We start from the raw sequence: 17,990 nt of genomic DNA on the forward strand, positions 1-17,990 counted from the left end.
CAAGGTTAAATAAAATGGCTGGATATGCACAAGATGTGCACATACTACCAGATCACTTAAAAATTTAGTGACTGTATGTGCATCAAATGCTAAGCTTGGTTAGATTTAATTGTGGTTAGTTTTGTTGCTGTAGTTTGGAGGCTTAATATGTTCTGTAAACCCAGCCTGTTGGGTTAGTTTATGCTTCAAGTATATCGTACAAATTTAGAAAATGTATTAATTCAATAATCAGGTACCCACCCAGGGTATTGCTCACCCTTGTATTGCCTCACTTCATACCAGGATTCTCAAATTTTGCAATACTTTCAGCTCCCTAAAATAATAATTGTGCAATTCCTGCCTCATAAACAAAACTAAAAATTTCATTTGGATTGGGGGTTAGACAATAAACCCATGCCATTTATTTTAATAATTACATTATTATCTATCAAATAAAGCAGTGGTTAAACTTTACAGGTTTTTTGCATGACATTTCCAAATGCCTTTTTACTTTGCTTGGCTTCAGATTCTCAGAAACCAGGGTTTCTGATAAATAACACACTGAATTCAGTCTTCTCTATTAACAAAAAACTGGATGGAGACATTTTAAAATGTTCAAATGCTGATGGAAAGATACAGGAGTGAGTAGTATGCTCTCACTACGAACTAGAAACTAGAGGCTAGGGAAGCAGTAGTCTGTTTCAAGGAATTAATGTTTGACAAAAGTAGTGCAAATAGCTCTCTACACTTCTGCCCCCTTTATTATGTGGAAGTGAGAACTGGCTATGTAAGGAGAAAGTTGAAAGCAGCAGGAACAGAGAACTAGTAAAACAGGGGGAAAAACAAACGGGTCCTGAATGCACGTGGATTGAATGCAACAGTGAGTCCAGTGTGGAAGAAGTATGTTGAGGTGGCTTGGTCATATACAGCAGTGTTTCTCACCCTTGGCAACTTTAAGGTGTGTGGACTTCAACTCCCAGAATTCCCAGCATGGCTGGCTGGGGAGTTCTGGATGTTGAAGTTCGCACACCTTAAAGTTGCCAAGGTTGAGAAACACTGATATAAAGAGAATGAACAAGGACTGAATGGCAAAATGAATACAGTACAGGATGAGTGATGGGGTCAAGAGGATCAGGAAGACAGAGTCATGGTTGGAGAAGTTGATGAGGTCCTCAGAAAGTGAAAATTATGCTTATTTCCCTCTCTCTTTCTGATATTATTTTTGAAATTCCTTTGGTGTACTATGTGCTACTTGCTTTCTGAGTTTTGCACAATTTTGCTTACTCCAAAAGGGAATAGTATGATTGGTATGTATGTAAGAAAACTACATGTGAAACTATCAGATATATCAATGATAATACTTTCTTGACTTTTATCTATATTGAGTGGGTCATCTGTAGGGTTTCAGCTACCATCCCGTGAAAACCTTTTCTATTTTGAAAGGATGGAAATTTAAAATACAGGTAGTCTTCACTTAACAACAACAATTGGGACCAGAATATTGGTCACTAAGCGACATGGTCATTAAGTGAATCTGATCCAATTTTATGACCATTTTTGCAGCCATCATTAAGCAAATCACTGCAGTTGTTAAGCAAATCACATGGTTGTTAAACTAACCATGTGGTTGTTAAGCAAATTATGCAGATCCTCATTGATTTTGCTTGCCAGAAGCCGGCTGGGAAGGTCGAAAATGGCAATTATGTTACTGCTGGATGCCATGACAGTTGTAAATGCAAAACAGTTACCAAGTGCCTGAATCATGATCATGTGACTGTGGGGACAGTGTGATGGTCATAAGTGCGAGGACCAGCCACAAGTCAGTTTTTTTCAGTGCTGTTATAAGTCCGAACCATCGCTAACCAAATGGTTGTTAAGCAAAGACTACCTGTAGGGGATAAAAAATACTGAAGTTCACAAACATGGACACTTCTATAGATATTCCAAAGACTATAGATGTACTAGTACCTACTACACCAGTGGAGATGCTGGAGACAAATATTTCTAAGAAAAGCCAAGCACAACCATGGTTCTCAGTGTTAAAAATTCTCCAATATCTGATAATAGTTTGTCACATGATCAGTAAGCATTAATTGTTACACTTGGCAGATATGAGAACTTTGTCTATTTCAGTTGAATTAAACCCCCCAATCCGTGAAATAATTTTAGTCAAAGCTAATTAAAAAGGTTTATTGACACTTATGATGTAGTGATATTAATAAATAAATTAATAGGTATGTGAGTATAAAATAAGTTCATTTCAAAATAAGTTCATTTCAAAATAACAGTCTATAACATAAATAATATTTAAAATAATCAAGTTTAGCTGATACTGGAGTTGCTTCAAAAACAAGCCACATCTGTTTGAAGCTGATATTGAGAAGAACACAAATGGCACTTTCTCTTTTCTTAAATACTGTCTAGTCTGCCAGCAGCATTAGAACATTGTAACTGTAGGTGTTGAATCTACTGGATAATTAAAAGAAAGAAAAAAGAATTATTTTTGTACCTTGCTCAGAACAAAAGCGTGGTGGTGGCTGATTTTGGCCTTGCTCGGCTAATGGTAGATGAGAAGAACCAGCTGGCAAACCTGAAGAAACCTGATCGTAGGAAACGGTACACAGTGGTGGGCAATCCTTACTGGATGGCTCCTGAGATGATTAATGGTGAGTGGGGCAGGGGGTTGGGATGGAGCCCCACCTGGGCTGGCTTAATTGTGGTCAGCAACTGCAGGAAGCAAGGATCATGTTTGGGAAGCTGCCTATGTAAGGGGCAGAAGGAATAACCTTGAGGAACAGGAACAAGAGCCTCAACCAAGACAACGATCAGATAAAAGAAGTCTGAGTCCAGGGCAGAAATGTAATTTGAGAAAGCGTCTCAGATAGGACTCTCCCTACTTCTCAAGAGGATAAAGGGAGGGAGGGGGGAAGCACATTCAGGCTTGCAAGATTCTGTTACTGTAACCTTCTAATGAAACTAGTATTAGCATGCATGACTTTGGTTTCCTAGTCTGGTCTACTTTGAAGGTAGGCAATACCCATTAGGCACAACAGGAACAGTGTCTAGGGCCTATGAAATGTTTGGGGTCTACCAATATGCTTTAAGTTTAAAAACATCTGAAAAGTAACTGTGAAACCAAAGTTCATCTATCCTAAAACTGAGTATATTTAGCCTTAGCCATGAAAGCCTGCTGGGTGACCTTGGGCCAGTCACTCTCTCTCAGCCCAACTCACCTCACAGGGTTGTTGTTGTGGGGAAAATAGGAGGAGGAAGGAGTATTAGGTATGTTCACCACCTTGAGTTATTTGTAAAAATAATAAAGATGGGATAGAAAATAAATTAAATAAATATAAATAAATATTTAAGTTCTGCTTTATTATGTATATTCTTACAGCAATTTGATTTTGCAGCTTCATTTTAAATTATTTTAAAAGAGTGAGATATAAATTTATATTTATAAATGTAAGCATTTGGATTATTACCACACTGAGGGCCTACAAAGATTTATTGTTTATTTCTTAAATTTATATGGCTGTCCATCTCAAATACATGGCTCTGGGCAGCTAACAGTTAGAATCAGAACCAAATCAGTAAACAAAATTACAAATAACATAAATAGCAGCTGAAACAACCCCAACAACTCATAATCATCCCAGTTAGCCTAACCAAGAAATGGGTTCACCCACACCGTCAGGGCCCCTGACTCAATGGCAAACCCAGGTCTTTAAGGCCTTGTGAAAAGCCAGCAGGGTTGGGACCAGTCTAGTCTCTGGGGGAATGATGTTTCAGAGGGCAGGTGCCATGACAGAAAAGGCTCTCTTCTGCCACATGGTACTCCCTCACAGACAGGACCCATAGCATGCCCAGGGCCTGCACAGGTCTTAATGCAGACCTGGGGCAATCTTTGTGGTCAGGGCCTCTCTTTTTAAATCCTGTTTCTTGGCATCTGAGGCATGGTAATGATGCAGTGTCATCTCCAGGGAAGGGAGTGGGGCCAAATTCTTTCCTCCCTAAAGGGGTTTTTTCACTAAAGTAGATATGTTAATCCTACTGAAGTCTTTCCACATCTATTTCATTCCTTGTTTTCTTGGAGGCGGAAAATCCAATTATTGTAATTTGGGTGGCTTGCCCTAGGACCCTCTTTGGAACTGTCCCTTGGGTCTGGCAGACTTCTCACTCCATCTAACTTCCTTTCTTTTTAAATTAGAAAATAATTCAATGGGAAGGTAGTCTGTTAAAAGCAAAGCATCAACTTTCAGCATCCTGTTCCTTTCCAGAAATGCCTGTGGATCTCACACTGATCCTAGGAACATTCTTAGATAATGTAAATGGTGGGTGGCTGCAATGCAATCAGTGTTTGGCCTTTTTTTCTGGGCACATTGAAACTAAGATGGGGGGAGCAAAAGAAAGGGGCAATTTCATTTATGGCTACTTTGGGACAGATTATCCCTATCATGACAGTACATGGGCCCTTATGGCAGCCACTTTATGAGAGCACCAGTGAGCTGCTTTCCAAATTCTTGATGAACCCACCAACTCCAAGAAATAGTCTACCACTGGCTAGGACCTCTGGGCCTGATAGCTAAATATGTTATTTTGTCCTTTGTCATCCTTTCACAGGGAGAAGTTATGATGAGAAAGTGGATGTCTTCTCCTTTGGCATCATCCTTTGTGAGGCAAGTCCCAGGAGAATAAAGCATTCAAGGAAGAAGGAAGGATTGCTAGATGGTGCTGTTGAGAAATCTAGAGGAACATTTCCAGAGAACAGTTCTGGCAGATGCCTGAAGCAAGCATCCGCTATTCTTGTTCTTGGATACTTTAAAGCAGTGTTTCTCAACCTTGGCAACTTTAAGATGTGTGGACTTCAACTCCCAGAATTCCCCAGCCAGCAAGGAACGTTATGACCAAGATCTGGTGTGGTATATGGGTCAGGGCTACCCATCTGAGCTGTAAGAATCACTAGATGGCAGCAGAGAGATGCAGAACGTTTAACTGTTTACTGCCACCTAATGGTCATCTGGATGTTTTGCCACATCCTGTGGCAGGGCTAAAGTATTGGTCTAGGGCTGGGGAGGTCCTAGTGCAAGTCCACTGTCCACAATGAAAGCTCACTCAGTAACTTTGAAGCAGTTGCTGTGTCTCAGCTCAGCCCACCCACTCAGCTTAACCCACACCATCATAAATCTAATGCGAAAGAAAGAGGAAAGAAGGAAAGAAAGGGAGGGATGGAGGGAGGGAGGGAACTGAGTTCAGTTTTCACCTGGTTGGGATTTCTCACTAAGCTGTATTTTAGGCATATATACCCCTCTCAGCTTCCTATACATAAAGGGAGAATGATAGTACTAGCCTCATCAACTTAGCATTATTGTAAGGATTGTTAGCATTATATCATGTCATGCATATTTCTGCAAGAGTTACTGAGGTGACATACACAAATGCTGTGCATGGACTTTTGAAAAGTCCTTGAGGCATCTGGCACCGGCCCGCCTGAGCTCTCCTTAGCTCTTCCATGCAGCTCAGTTTATCTCCCAAGGGCTATCTTTGGAGACCCGTTCTAGATTACTCTCCAATCCTAGATCAGCCCAGAGAAGCTTCTAACCACTCCTTTTTTATTTTGCTCAGATCATTGGGAGAGTCAGCGCTGACCCTGACTACCTGCCTCGAACCTTGGATTTTGGCCTCAACGTGCGGGGCTTCCTGGACCGGTACTGTCCTCCCTGTTGTCCTGCCAGCTTCTTCCCTATTGCGGTTTGTTGTTGTGATTTGGATCCTGAGAAACGGTGAGCAAAGGGGTGAGTGGGGGGAGGAAGATTTAATAATGCCAGAAGCGAGGGCCAGAGGAGTCCCTAGATATGGGGAGAAGAAGGCATGTGGTTTGGGGGGGGGGGGAGATGAGTCTTTAGCCTCAAGGGACAGATTAAGCCTTTCCCAACTGCTCTTCTGCTGCTCCCACCCCCAGCTGCATATTTTTCTTTTGCAACTGTCCCTCAGTCTCCTCTAGCCTTTGCATAATATATAGTACTCAGAAGAACCAAGGTTATTAGGCTTTTTAACCATGTTGTAACGGCGTTCCGTGAGTCATACTGGCCACATGACCCGGAAGTGTCTATGACAACGCCGGCTCCAAGGCTTTGAAACGGAGATGAGCACCGCCCCCTAGAGTCGGACACGACTGGACTTTACGTCAAGGGAAACCTTTACCTTTACTTAACCATGTTGTACTCTTTTTTTTTACATGTATGACTTTGTTTTATTCCAGCCAAGGTTCTTGTTGATTGAGATAGGGTGTGTGTGTGTGTGTGTAGTTATAGATATTGGTATAGAGAATAAATAAACAATATGATATAGCAAGCAGGAGGCATCTAGCTGACCAATTTTGAAAATCATCTTCTAAGGCCATCTAGCAGCTAGGATGGACATATTACTCATGACTGCAGTTATTCCTGAAGGCTTGGTTTGGGGCTGAGTGCGTACTAGATACTGAGCATAAATAATAAGGAAAGGTCATCACTTTCCTGCCCTGTTTGTGGGTTTCCAGTGACATCAGCTGGGGCCATTGTGACAGATGTGAGTAGCACCTCCACATACCTCAGCAGTATACCTCTTCATTCTAGTTCCTATGCAATTGTGCCAAAGTAGATTCCTGCACTGGGCAGGGAATTGGACTAGATGATCTCCAAGGTTGCTTCCAATCCTTACATTCTATAGTTCTGTGTAATGTTAGAGCAATGTTTCTCAACCTTGGCAACTTGAAGATGTGTGGCCTTGGGCTCCCAGAAGTCCCCAGCCAGCATGTTGAAGTCTGCACATCTCCAAGTTGCTGAGGTTGAGAAACACTGTGATAGAGGCGTACTGACTTCAGGCTCTGCCCATGGCCCTCCAGGCCACGTTGGAACCAGATGAGGCTCTTAGCCTGATCAAGCAAAAATCCTTACGTTCTTCTGCTCTTTCTCTCCAGACCTTCCTTCAGCCGGTTAGAACAGTGGCTGGAAGCTCTCCGCATGCACCTGGCTATGCAACTTCCCCTGAGTTCACAGCTGGAGCAGCTGGACCGGGCCTTCTGGGAGACACACCGGCGAGCTGAGAGTGGACTGTGTGCACATGCTGAAATGTCTGAATGAGTACAGCAGGGGCAGGCAAGCAGCCCCAAGCCTGCATGTCTCTGTATGAGCTGGGCTGAAGAAAAGCTTCTCCTGCTGAACCCTGCCACCAGCTGCATGCAGCTAACCAGCTAGGGCTGGTTGTTGAACCACTGGGAGCTGGTTCTCCCTGCTTCCTTCCTTGGGGGATGCGGTCTGTGCCTGGCTTGCACAGAAATTGTCTGGGGCAGCCCAGGCTCTTGTAAATACTCCTTGTGATTAGGTCCTTCTCCTCATGTGCATCCTGCAAAGTGGAGGGGAAGTGAGGGGTCCTTGACTTTCTCCTTGTATGCTTTGTGGTTGCAAAAAGCTTTGCACGCCCCACTGAGCATGTAAGCTTCTGTCATCAGCTGGCAGCTGCTCACAAGCTGGCATTAAGGTGGGGGCTCCTTCCCTGTCCCCCAAGTCCACCTCTACAGATCCTCTTTAAACTGTTGTCCTCTAAAGTGGTGCCTTGGGTTGACGTGAACTGGCATACTTGGATTCTTGAGCCCCACTTTGTTATTCCATGAATAGGCCATGGGGGTCTGTGCATGTGCTTAGCCTTCGTGCTCCTCGGGAGTGGCAGGCGTGAGAGATCTGCGCAGGTGTTTGGTCTGTGTGCTCCCTGGAGCCAGTGTCTGACTACATTCACACAACATGTTTTGCCCAATCAGTTAAAGATTTAGTGGCTGTGTTTGCACAACATACTGAGCTTACTGTTACTGTTAACCTTGGTTAGTATTTTATTTTTTATATAGCTTAGCATGTTATGCAAACCCAGCCTATTTGGTTAATTTGAGGTTGATATATTGTGCAAATCCAGGAAAAATGGCTCATTTCAGTAACCAGGTGACATGTGTTACGTGAAGGCAGCTCTGCCAGTGCCCACTTGTGTGCGTTGTGTGCATGTCTCACTGTGTGCACACCGTAGCTTCTCCCTTCCTTCCTTCCTTCCTTCTGTTCCAATCATGTTGGCCAGAAGTACATAAACTCCAAGGCTGCTTTTTCTGGCGAAAAACTAATTCTAAGCAGGCAGTTTGCCCCAGAGAGAAGCTATAAGGTGGAGCTGAAACCTTCTCCTCTTACCCCTTCTCTGCTCCAAATTACTGTCCCCTTTGAACTGCTTGCCCACCTCTGAAGATCCAAAAGTGTGTCAATGTTTTGTTGCAAGATTGTGTGTGTGTGTGTGTGTGAGAGAGAGAGAGAGAGAGAGTGTGCACATCCATACTCCCATATGCTGTTAGGTCCAGAAAGGCAGTCTGGGTTCCTAGTAGGAGAGAGAAGGAAACAACTCAGTTGCCCTTTTAAAGGGAGATCTTTGTGCATAGCTTGAAAATCTAGCCAACTCTTTCCAGGTTCAGTACAGAGCCATAAGATGTGCACTAACCCCAGCCTTCCTCAGCCTGGTGCCCTGCAGATTTGTTTTCACTACAACTCCCAGAACTCCTCAGGCCACATAGCCTTCAGAACTGTACAACTCCCAGACTTCTTATCTAGTGGTCTGGAGGCCAGGCTAGTTGGGGAGTTCTGGGAGTTTCAGTCCCAACCCATCTGGAGAGTATTAGATTGGAGAAGGCTGAGCTAATCTATGCACCAGGGTCAGCAACAAAAGTAAGTATTATTGGATCATTACCTGGAAATGGGCAGCAGGTACTTTCCATCTGGATGATCAGCATGGTAGAAAGAAGCCTTCAGAGGAGAGTCCAGCTAGATCTTACTCAAGGATCCTCACAACACAGAGACACATTTTTGACTTACCCTTGTGGGTTGTGGGGCTACATGACTAAATGAACTCTTGTGCCAAAAAAACCCCACCCCTGCATATTAAAACTCTGCATGTTATAAGAAGGAGGGTAGAACCAACTTCTTCCTTACCTTGCTAGCTTTTTGTGGACAGGGACATGAAGCAGCCATTCCGATCTGCTACTTGAAAAGAGGCACATTCCTTATCACTCAGAGCAGGAGGAGGAAATTCGCTTGATGGTCTGTTAATTTCCCAAAGAAGGAAAAATTTGGAGCTTTTTCAGGTACTGAGAGTGCATTCATAAGAACCTGAACCATGGAAGACTTTCTGGGTTTGCCGTGCTAACGGTGTGAGTGGCCAATGGGAAAAATGGACTATTTCCCCTCCTCCTGGCATTCCAGCACCCAGGACACACATTGGTTGTGAAACCCAAATACAAGAGGGTCAGGCAGGAAGGCCTGAGGGAGTTTCACCATGCCAGCTAGGAAACCTGGGGACAACCTACCTCTGATTATTAGTGCTGGTAAGAAAAGTCAGGACTAGCCATCAGTTTCTGGGCTTCTGTAGAGGTATCTGGTTAGGTGCTGAAGGAGACGATGTGGATCTTCCTAAACTCTTACCCATGTGCCCCTGTTCTTTTCAAGGAACTGCCAGCATCTTTTTTTTAATTGAAGGCCAGTTTTCGTGATACAGTTTTATTTTCGTTTTTTTAGAAGGAAGAAAACATGGAGAAAGAAAATATTCTTTGCAGTCTCAAAATGAATTCCCTCCCTAGACTTTTGGTCCAGCTTGTAGGTCCTTTGTGCCAAACCTGCACCCAGACATCTTGGCTACAAAAATGTGGATTTCCTGGATCTTCTTGCTTAGAAACGGGGAAACTAACAATAGTGGTCTGGAATTCTGCAGATTCAAAAGAGGGTTACAAGTTTACAGTAGGAAGCAGTTCTCCTCAACCCATGGTACATGTATAACTATGCAGCTTCCAGGTCCTGAAACATGGGGAATTGAGAACAGTTGTTACAGTAGGATGGGGTGTCCCTAGATTATGATATGAATCGCATTGTTATATGGACTAAATCTGAAATTAATTTGGAAAAACAGGTTCCTATATTTCTTCTCTTCTTGCTTCCCTGCTCCAAACTGAAAGTTTGTATAACAGCCACTGTATGATCTGAAGGATTTGGGGAAACAGCACAAAGTTCTGATCTGTGGTGAAATTTGAAACCTTTCTGGCTTTTATCAGCAAAGCCTGGCCTGTATCTTAAGTGCACTCTTCAAAGAATCAAGACTCCCTGTTTAAGAGCAGCATACCTCACCTCGGTGTACTAGATTTGGGGGAAAACAAAGTTTTTATATTTTGATTTTGCATATCTTTGAAGCTTCTGACTTGATCCATCAACATTTTTATGAACAGCTGTTAGAAAAGGCTAATGCTCAGATTTTTTTGAAAATGCATTTCATGTTTTAGGCAAAAGATGACAGACCTTGCGTATTTTATGGATGATCTTCAGAGGGCAGTGTAGGCAAATGTCTCTGCTCCATTGGCACATCTATGTACTGTACATCTGTAGAAATTAACTATGTTTTTCTTGAATTTTGAAGGCTGCTTGAAACTGTGCCCCAAAGTGTGACTCTTGCATCTATAGTTGTGTGCGGGCCATGACACAATTTCTGAGCTTGAGGTAGTCTCTCCTAGCTATGGCTGTGTGTAAGAGGGACACTTTTCCCATGCAGAAGACCTGGTGGCTCTACCAAGAAGTGAGAGAGGCTGGAGGTCTGCAATGGAGGGTGAAAGAGGAATCCATTTCCCCGAGGCCCAATGGGTCTCAAAGAGGAAAGGGTCCCATTGTTAACTGATGGGCATGTCTAAAAGGCATTTAGAAGTTCTGACTTCTGAGTTCATGCCTACAATCTTGGTTTCAGAGGATGTTTGACACTATCCTGTCATGCACAGGGAACTCGCTTGTTTCCATTCTGCTTCCCCTTTTAGGGAGTCTGGTCTCCATCTTCCATTGTTTCTCATTCTGTTCCCCCAGCTCTTTTAAACTCTTCAGGTGCTGCAGGTTGCAGCCAGTGTGTGTGGAGTTTTCCTGAGTCAGGTGGCTCTTCCACATGGCTCTGGCACACTTGGGGTTGTGTAGCCCCTGCTGCTCCTGCACACTCAGGATCATTGTTCTGTAAGACAGCTGAAGAGAAGAGTTTGTATTACTTGTTCAGCCAGTCAACCTTGATGATTTTGGGAGTTTATCGTATGATCTGCCTTAGTTGTCTTTATGGGAAATGTTAAGGGAAGGAACATGAATTAGACAAAGACTGAAACATTTCTACGCACTTTGACCTGGAAATGAAATGTGATACCATCTCTGATGACAATGATCAGAATTCACAAAACTGTGATGTAAAATTAATTTACATGGAAATAATAAAAGTCCTTCCACCCCCATGTTGTAGCCACCTGTGATTTTCTTTACAATATTTCTCTGGAGGGTGTATGAAGGTTTTTCAGATCCCTTTACTGGCATTCAGAAGGACAGCTTTGTAGAGCTACACTCATTGATCTGGCTCCACTCATTCATCCTTCCAGCCTTAAGAGCCAGACAAGCTTTAAACATGACCCGTGCACTGCCTTTGTCCAGGAAGCTAAAGCCAATGTCACAATCATGCGGTGAAGGACTTGCCAAGCTCCCATGTCAACTCTCGCCTCTTGATAACTTTATCAAGCCACTTCTGGGTTTAAGTCACTTAAGTCAACGATAGTGAGCCCCCTTACAAGGTTGTCAGATGGTTTACAAGGCAATAATGCAGATGAAATATTGGGAATGCTTTGAATAGCCTGGAAACCTATATTCCTTTACATCCAGCATTTATTCTGGGCCTCTATTTCCAGTTTTTGTGTCCCTTCAAATTTGAACTTGCAGTTTCCTTGAGCCAGGGACCAGATACTTACTGTATTTTGTAATATACTGCAGGACACCAAGGATGCTTTATATGAAATATATTAATCAAAATCCTAGATGTGTTTTTCCAAGGTGAAGAGTGCACATCCTCTTCCCATTATCCTCTCTGCACTCTTAGGAAGTAGGTTGGGTTAGGCTAGGATCAAGCCAGAATTAAATCCATTTCCCCATGCTGATCACAAGGTTGCTCAGGTTTCTTCAAGCCTATTCATAAAGCTCTGGTTAATCTATGATCAGTGATATGAGCAGGCCAAATGTGAAGTATAATTACTAGTGCCATTACCACAGAGCAACATCAGTTGTCAATTTAGGACTGGGAGTTCAGCGTCAGCAAGTATTTTCCTCAACCCTCTTTCTTCAGACATTATCCCCTGGAAGGCCTATTGGTCTTCCTTGCTCTATACTTTAAAAGCTGCACCCCTTTCTTCCTTCAGTCAGGCAGCAGCATGGAGCACTTCCTCACAGCAGCATTAAGATACACTCCTCCTGTCCTTGAGCTGGGAAAAAAGTCCAAAATAATTTGGACTGTCTCAACCGCCAAGTTTTACTTCAACCACGAGGCTGGGAAGTGATGCTGTTCTTGCAGACTTAATCTAAGACGGTTGCAAAGTGGTGATCTTTGGATTCATCAGCTTCCTTTTCCCTGCCACCCAGCATTGCATACCAGTGGGACTAGCAACCACCAATCATTCTGCATAACATGCCAGGGTGTGGTTGAGGGACTCTGGTACTCTCTCCAGCTGGGTTTCTCAACCTCATCATGCTGGGGGGTGGGGGTGGGGGATTCTGAGACTTGAAGTCCACACATCTTAAACTTGCTAGCCATTTTCAAAGGGCATGTCCCCATGATGCCACCTCCAGCCCAGCCCAGCGGCAGACAGAAGTCTGTAGTGGCACCACTGGTAATGTGGGGTTTTCCTCAGAGTTGGCTTGGATCTTTCCATACAAATATCCGAATTATTTGGGATTACAGCTATGAATGAGCACCTTTGTGTTGGAATGTCCTTTCTGCAGACCGACTTGGACCTCTGAGCAATGGGCCCTGAGTTTCCCTGGCAACATGAGCCCTTGACGGTGAATATGCTGCTTCATCTGCCTTGGCTGGTAACTGTTCCCAAAGCATCTTCTGTACCAAACAGAAGGCCACCTCCACTCTTTGAAACAGTAATCAATCATTTTCCTGCTTCGGGAAATGTACTTTATAGTCCAATTACATACATATATTCTGTAGTAGAAGTGGGTCTCTTGCATGAATTGGAGATCTCATTGTTTTGGCACAATACAGACACAGACCAATTCCCACCTTTAAATCAAAGACTTTCAGATAGACATCTGGAGCAGACCCCTCCTTTGGCTCAACGTTTAAAAAAACCAAAGTCTCAAACAGGCTCATTGAAATTAGCAATCTTTATTGGTGGGATTAAAAAATAAACTACCAGAATGTATAAACCTCTATATATTTTTTACAACTTTTCAATAAATACTTCCCATCCCCAGACAACAGATAGGATAAAAGCAGAAACGCTTTTTGGGGGTTCCTAAACATCCTGCAACTCTCTCACACACACTCATCTTTTGTTACTCCTGGGACTAACCCAGCAGTTAAGGCAGTGAAAATAAGGGAATACAATGTTTTGGAGGCATTCTTGAGAGCACACAATACTATGCATTCAGGAGCATCCATGGAGGGCAGGGGGGAGGAGTTAAAAAAACAACCCAAGATTATGGGGGCAATTGTGTGTTCAAAGCCCTGTCCCTTTTTTACACATATTGTGTTGTATTGCCCTTAAAAAGGGGCAGGGTTTCCAATACAGTTGCAAGCACCCTCTTGAATTTATTAATACCTCCCCCCGTACCACTGTATGCATTCCAGAATCCTGGCACTACACCTAATAGCCACCACGTTTTATGCCCAGCATCCAACCACAGCAGCCTACCTTCACAACATGAAGGTTAGAACCTTTTTAAAAAGTTTAAAAGCAAATATGAATTTGGGGCTACTTCCTCTAGTTTTCTGCACTTTCAATTATGGCACAAGAACAGTCCTCCTTGTATACAACCGTGAAGTTGGACTGAAGCAAAGGTGGGAATAGCTTGTCTGAATGTGATAATGGATATCCTTGTGGACTGCTACTTTAAGAGTGGCGCAGAGCTAATACACTTTTCAAAGAGCTTTCAGTATGCCCCAGTAGGTAATAACAACAATAATGCTTAAATAAGGTTAAAAATAGTGACATTGTAGAGTAGGCATTTGGCTTCATCTATGTAAAGAATTCAGAAATGCAAGGGCCACATATGTGTCCTGGAAGATAAATTAATAAAAAGTAATCAATAATCAACAAGAATATCAAATGATAGCATCACAATATTACAATAGAAAGATAGCAATTATGGTTTCAGACAGAGGACTGTCAGCAATAACAATCAAAAGCTTCCCTGTTCCCAGTTTTTCTTCATGTTATAGAAAAAAAAAGTAGAAGAGGATAAATACAGGATGGTTACTAGTGAAGATGACATTCTCAGCCCCCCCCCCCCGATATACTGCATGAACAAACCAGGTTAATTGCACAGGAAAAGCCTCCTCTTGAAGCACCTTTATAAAGGATAAATATTGAAGCCAAGGATATGGGGTCAGCCTCTGTAACAGCAGTTTGCTCCACCAATACTAGGAGGTAGTAATGTTTCCTCCATGCAATGAAAAACGTGTGTACGTATATCAAAGTATCTTAGAAGCACAGAAGCAGGCCAAGCCAGGCCAGGCCAGGCGTTTTCCCCACCCTGGCCAATTGCAATCTTATCGTATGCAGTTGGGGCTGGATGGAAAGGACTGCTTAAAATCTAGGGGTTTCTTGTTTCCAAACCTGCGGTTTTGGGGCCCTTCTTTATTCAGAAGCTTCCGCAGGTGATACCATAATGGTTGCTATAGAGATGGTTCTATGATGCCCAGTGGGTTCTGAACCTTCTAGACAAAAGAACCAAATATTCTGTTTTTCCTGGCCCAGTTTATAAGTGTGGAGTCCTTGGTGCTCTCTGAGCCTTGTTGTTTTCTTGCAGACGTGTCATTGCCAGGCTAGGCAACATCTTCAGTGCAAAGAGGGAGTGGGCCTTGCTCTCAGTTTAGATACTGTGGCTTGCCCTGCTTGTGTTGGTAGGGGTATTGTTCTCTCCTTGGGAGTTCTTTGATTGGGCCTTTGTTTGCTGCTTGGTTGATTGCCTGAGTTAATAGTTCCTTGATTAGGGTGTATTGTGTTGTTTGATGGTTCATCTGGTGTTAATCCTAGTGTTGATTTTTGCATATCTGGGTGTTGATTGCTGGCAAGGGAGTGTACTGGTCTTTTGGCTTTTCTATTGTCTCTTTTGAATGGCCTGTAAATGTTGTTTACCTCTATGTGTCTGTTGATGGCTGCTTGGTCTGAGTGCCAGGCTTCAAGGAATTCTCTGGCATTTTTGGGATTTGGCTTGGTCTAGGATGCTCTCAGTTTCCCAGTTGAAACTATGGTTGAGTCTGTCCATGTGTTGTGAGATTAAGGAGTTCTCATTGTGTCTTCTGACTGCTAGTTGGTGTTCGTGGATGCGCTCTGCTCGTCTTCTGCCTGTCCGTCCTACATAATGGTTGTTACAGTCTTTGCATTGTATGTTGTAAATAACTCCTGTTTTTTCTTCTTGGGCTATTGGGTCTTTTGGGTTGCTTAATATGTTTTGAAGAGTTTTAGTTGGTTTATGTGCTACAGTGATGCCATGTGGTTGTAACAGCCTGTTGGTGGTTTCTGAGATGTTTCTGATGTATGGCAGTGTTATCCTAGAAAAAAGAAAAAGAACATCTGCACAGCATCTTCCAACAAAATGGATACCCGCTCAACTTTATCAAAAAGTGCCTCACCACCCAACCCACTACAACCCAACCAACGGAAACTATGAAAGGATAACACTGCCATACATCAGAAACATCTCAGAAACTACCAACAGAGTGTTACAAACACATGGCATCACCATAGCACATAAACCAACTAAAACTCTTCAAAACATACTAAGCAACCCAAAAGACCCAATAGCCCAAGAAGAAAAAACAGGAGTTATTTACAACATACAATGCAAAGACTGTAACAGCCACTATGTAGGACGGACAGGCAGAAGACTAGCAGAGCACATCCACGAACACCAGCTAGCAGTCAGAAGACACGATGAGAACTCCTTAATCTCACAACACACGGACAGACTCAACCATAGTTTCAACTGGGAAACTGTGAGCATCCTAAACCAAATCCAAAAACGCCAGAAAATTCCTGGAAGCCTGACACTCAAACAGACACATAGAGGTAAACAACATTTACATACCATTCAAAAGAGACAATAGAAAAGCCAAAAGACCAGTACACTCCCTTGCCAGCAATCAACACCCAGATATGCAAAAATCAACACTAAGATTAACACCAGATGAACTTGTAACTCACGCAATCAACCAAGCAGCAAACAACAGCCCAATCAAAGAACTCCCAAGGAGAGAACAACACCCCTACCAACACAAGCAGGGCAAGCCACAGTATATAAACTGAGAGCAAGGCCCACTCCCTCTTTGCACTGAAGATGTTGCCTAGCCTGGCAATGAAACATCTGCAAGAAAACAACAAGGCTCAGAGAGCACCAAGGACTCCACAGTTCAACCCTGAGCTACAAATATTAGCTTTGACTGGTACCAGTTTACAAGTTTGTTTGGATCTGGATTCATTGACCTTGTGATGATGATTAGAACAGGTGGCTTATTAGAAAAGAGAATGAGACAGAAGGGTGCGCACAGGCATCAACAGCAATTAGCTGACTCCTACAGAGCCTCCATGGTTAGAGGAAAGATACCACTAATTACCAGATGCTAGTAATATGAGAGCTTTGGTCTGATTCAGCGTGTCAGCATTCTGCTCTGTGCTACAAGTGAACAAAGGCTGTTGGTCTTATTCAGAAACGTCTTTTAGCTCCAACAGGTCCATGTCCTGTGCCACCTGCTTGCACTTTGAATTCCTCTCCAACATCTCCAATCCTTTGCTTCTCTTTTGTTGTGGAGCCTATGGGGGGGGGAAAGCCTGTTTAAGGAGAGGCCGTCCACACTTCAACCCCAAACTGGAATAGCAAGTGGCTTTCAGGGGGATGCACCTGTATCTTCAGTAAGATCACCTTGGGTTTTCTCTGGGCACTTTTCACCAGCACCACTCTTTGGAAAAGGAAACTGCCTTGCTGCTCAGACCACAACAGGCTGTGGTTGCCAGGATCTTGGAACTCTGATGGTCCTTTTGAACAGCCTTGAAGCGAGGGAGGCATAGAGAGGATGAATTGGCTGTTTCTCTTCTTTGAGGGTGTCTCACCAACACTTTCTGTGAGTAATTGATCTGCTGGATGGAGAAAGACATGTAGCTTTGTTCTCCGGTATATTCTTTTAAAGTGTAACTGCAGCATGCATGATCAGCAGAGAAGGAAATTTCCGCAGGTTCAGAAGAGTGGCCCCCCAAGAAAGCAGCAGCATGCAGATCTTAAGGAAGGACCCTCCAGGGAGGGGAGAGGGCCAGGCATTTTTTTCAGACCTCTAGGGAAATCTCCATTTGGAATAAGCCACATATTAAAAGATCTGCTTGCTGAATAGTCCTAATTTAGGTATTCTTGACTGAAGAGTAAAATATGTGTATGAGCAGATACATATTCACAGAAGAGACACGATCACTTAGGACACATGAGAAGGAATAATTCCTAATGAGATTGAATATTCCTCACAAGAAGCCTGGTTATTTTGCACATTCACCAGCAGCCAGGTTTGTGGCTATGCACGGGAGACTAAATTTCTACTTTGTGTTTACCTCCCTTTGATAAATAGCTTGAAAAACTTAAATAAGATTAATATTACCTTGCAAAAACTATAAACTCTGTATTTTGAGCCTCTCACTTATGAAGAGATAAATATAAAACAGAACAAAACAGAGTTTTTGCAAAGGGAGTGCTTGTGTGTTTAATCCGGTCGAAAGATTTTCAGTGCAAGATTCAGGCAGCTCCCATTCATTTCAATGGGGCTGATAAGGGAGAATTTACTGCTGGCTTCTGCTCATGGCCTTCACGTTTTCCAGGAAGGTATTTCTTTTAAAGCACTCCCAACATCTGATGCAAGTCTGAAAGTTCTCCATTTTACCATCTCACAGATCTGAATCTCTC

General features: G+C 43.1%; 1 protein-coding gene and 1 long non-coding RNA gene across 2 annotated transcripts in view; one reads left to right on the forward strand and one right to left on the reverse strand.

Annotated features, from left to right (window-relative positions):
• Positions 1 to 8,608, forward strand: part of LIMK1 (LIM domain kinase 1) — a 48,967-nt gene extending 40,359 nt beyond the window's left edge. Inside the window, exons 13-16 of the mRNA XM_063298934.1 lie at positions 2,498 to 2,645; positions 4,600 to 4,655; positions 5,602 to 5,759; positions 6,938 to 8,608. Of these exons, the coding sequence (XP_063155004.1) occupies positions 2,498 to 2,645; positions 4,600 to 4,655; positions 5,602 to 5,759; positions 6,938 to 7,100 (525 nt within the window). The 3' untranslated portion in view covers positions 7,101 to 8,608. The remainder of the gene's footprint in view (positions 1 to 2,497; positions 2,646 to 4,599; positions 4,656 to 5,601; positions 5,760 to 6,937) is intronic.
• Positions 8,609 to 13,190: 4,582 nt separating this feature from the next.
• LOC134494047 (uncharacterized) lies at positions 13,191 to 14,556 on the reverse strand. The gene is made up of 2 exons (XR_010067634.1): positions 14,005 to 14,556; positions 13,191 to 13,928 (listed from the first exon to the last, which is right to left on the reverse strand). It is a non-coding gene; the product is annotated as an uncharacterized LOC134494047 (long non-coding RNA).
• Positions 14,557 to 17,990: the final 3,434 nt, after the last annotated feature.

Source organism: Candoia aspera, chromosome 1, assembly GCF_035149785.1.
Source record: "Candoia aspera isolate rCanAsp1 chromosome 1, rCanAsp1.hap2, whole genome shotgun sequence".
NCBI lineage: Eukaryota > Metazoa > Chordata > Lepidosauria > Squamata > Boidae > Candoia > Candoia aspera.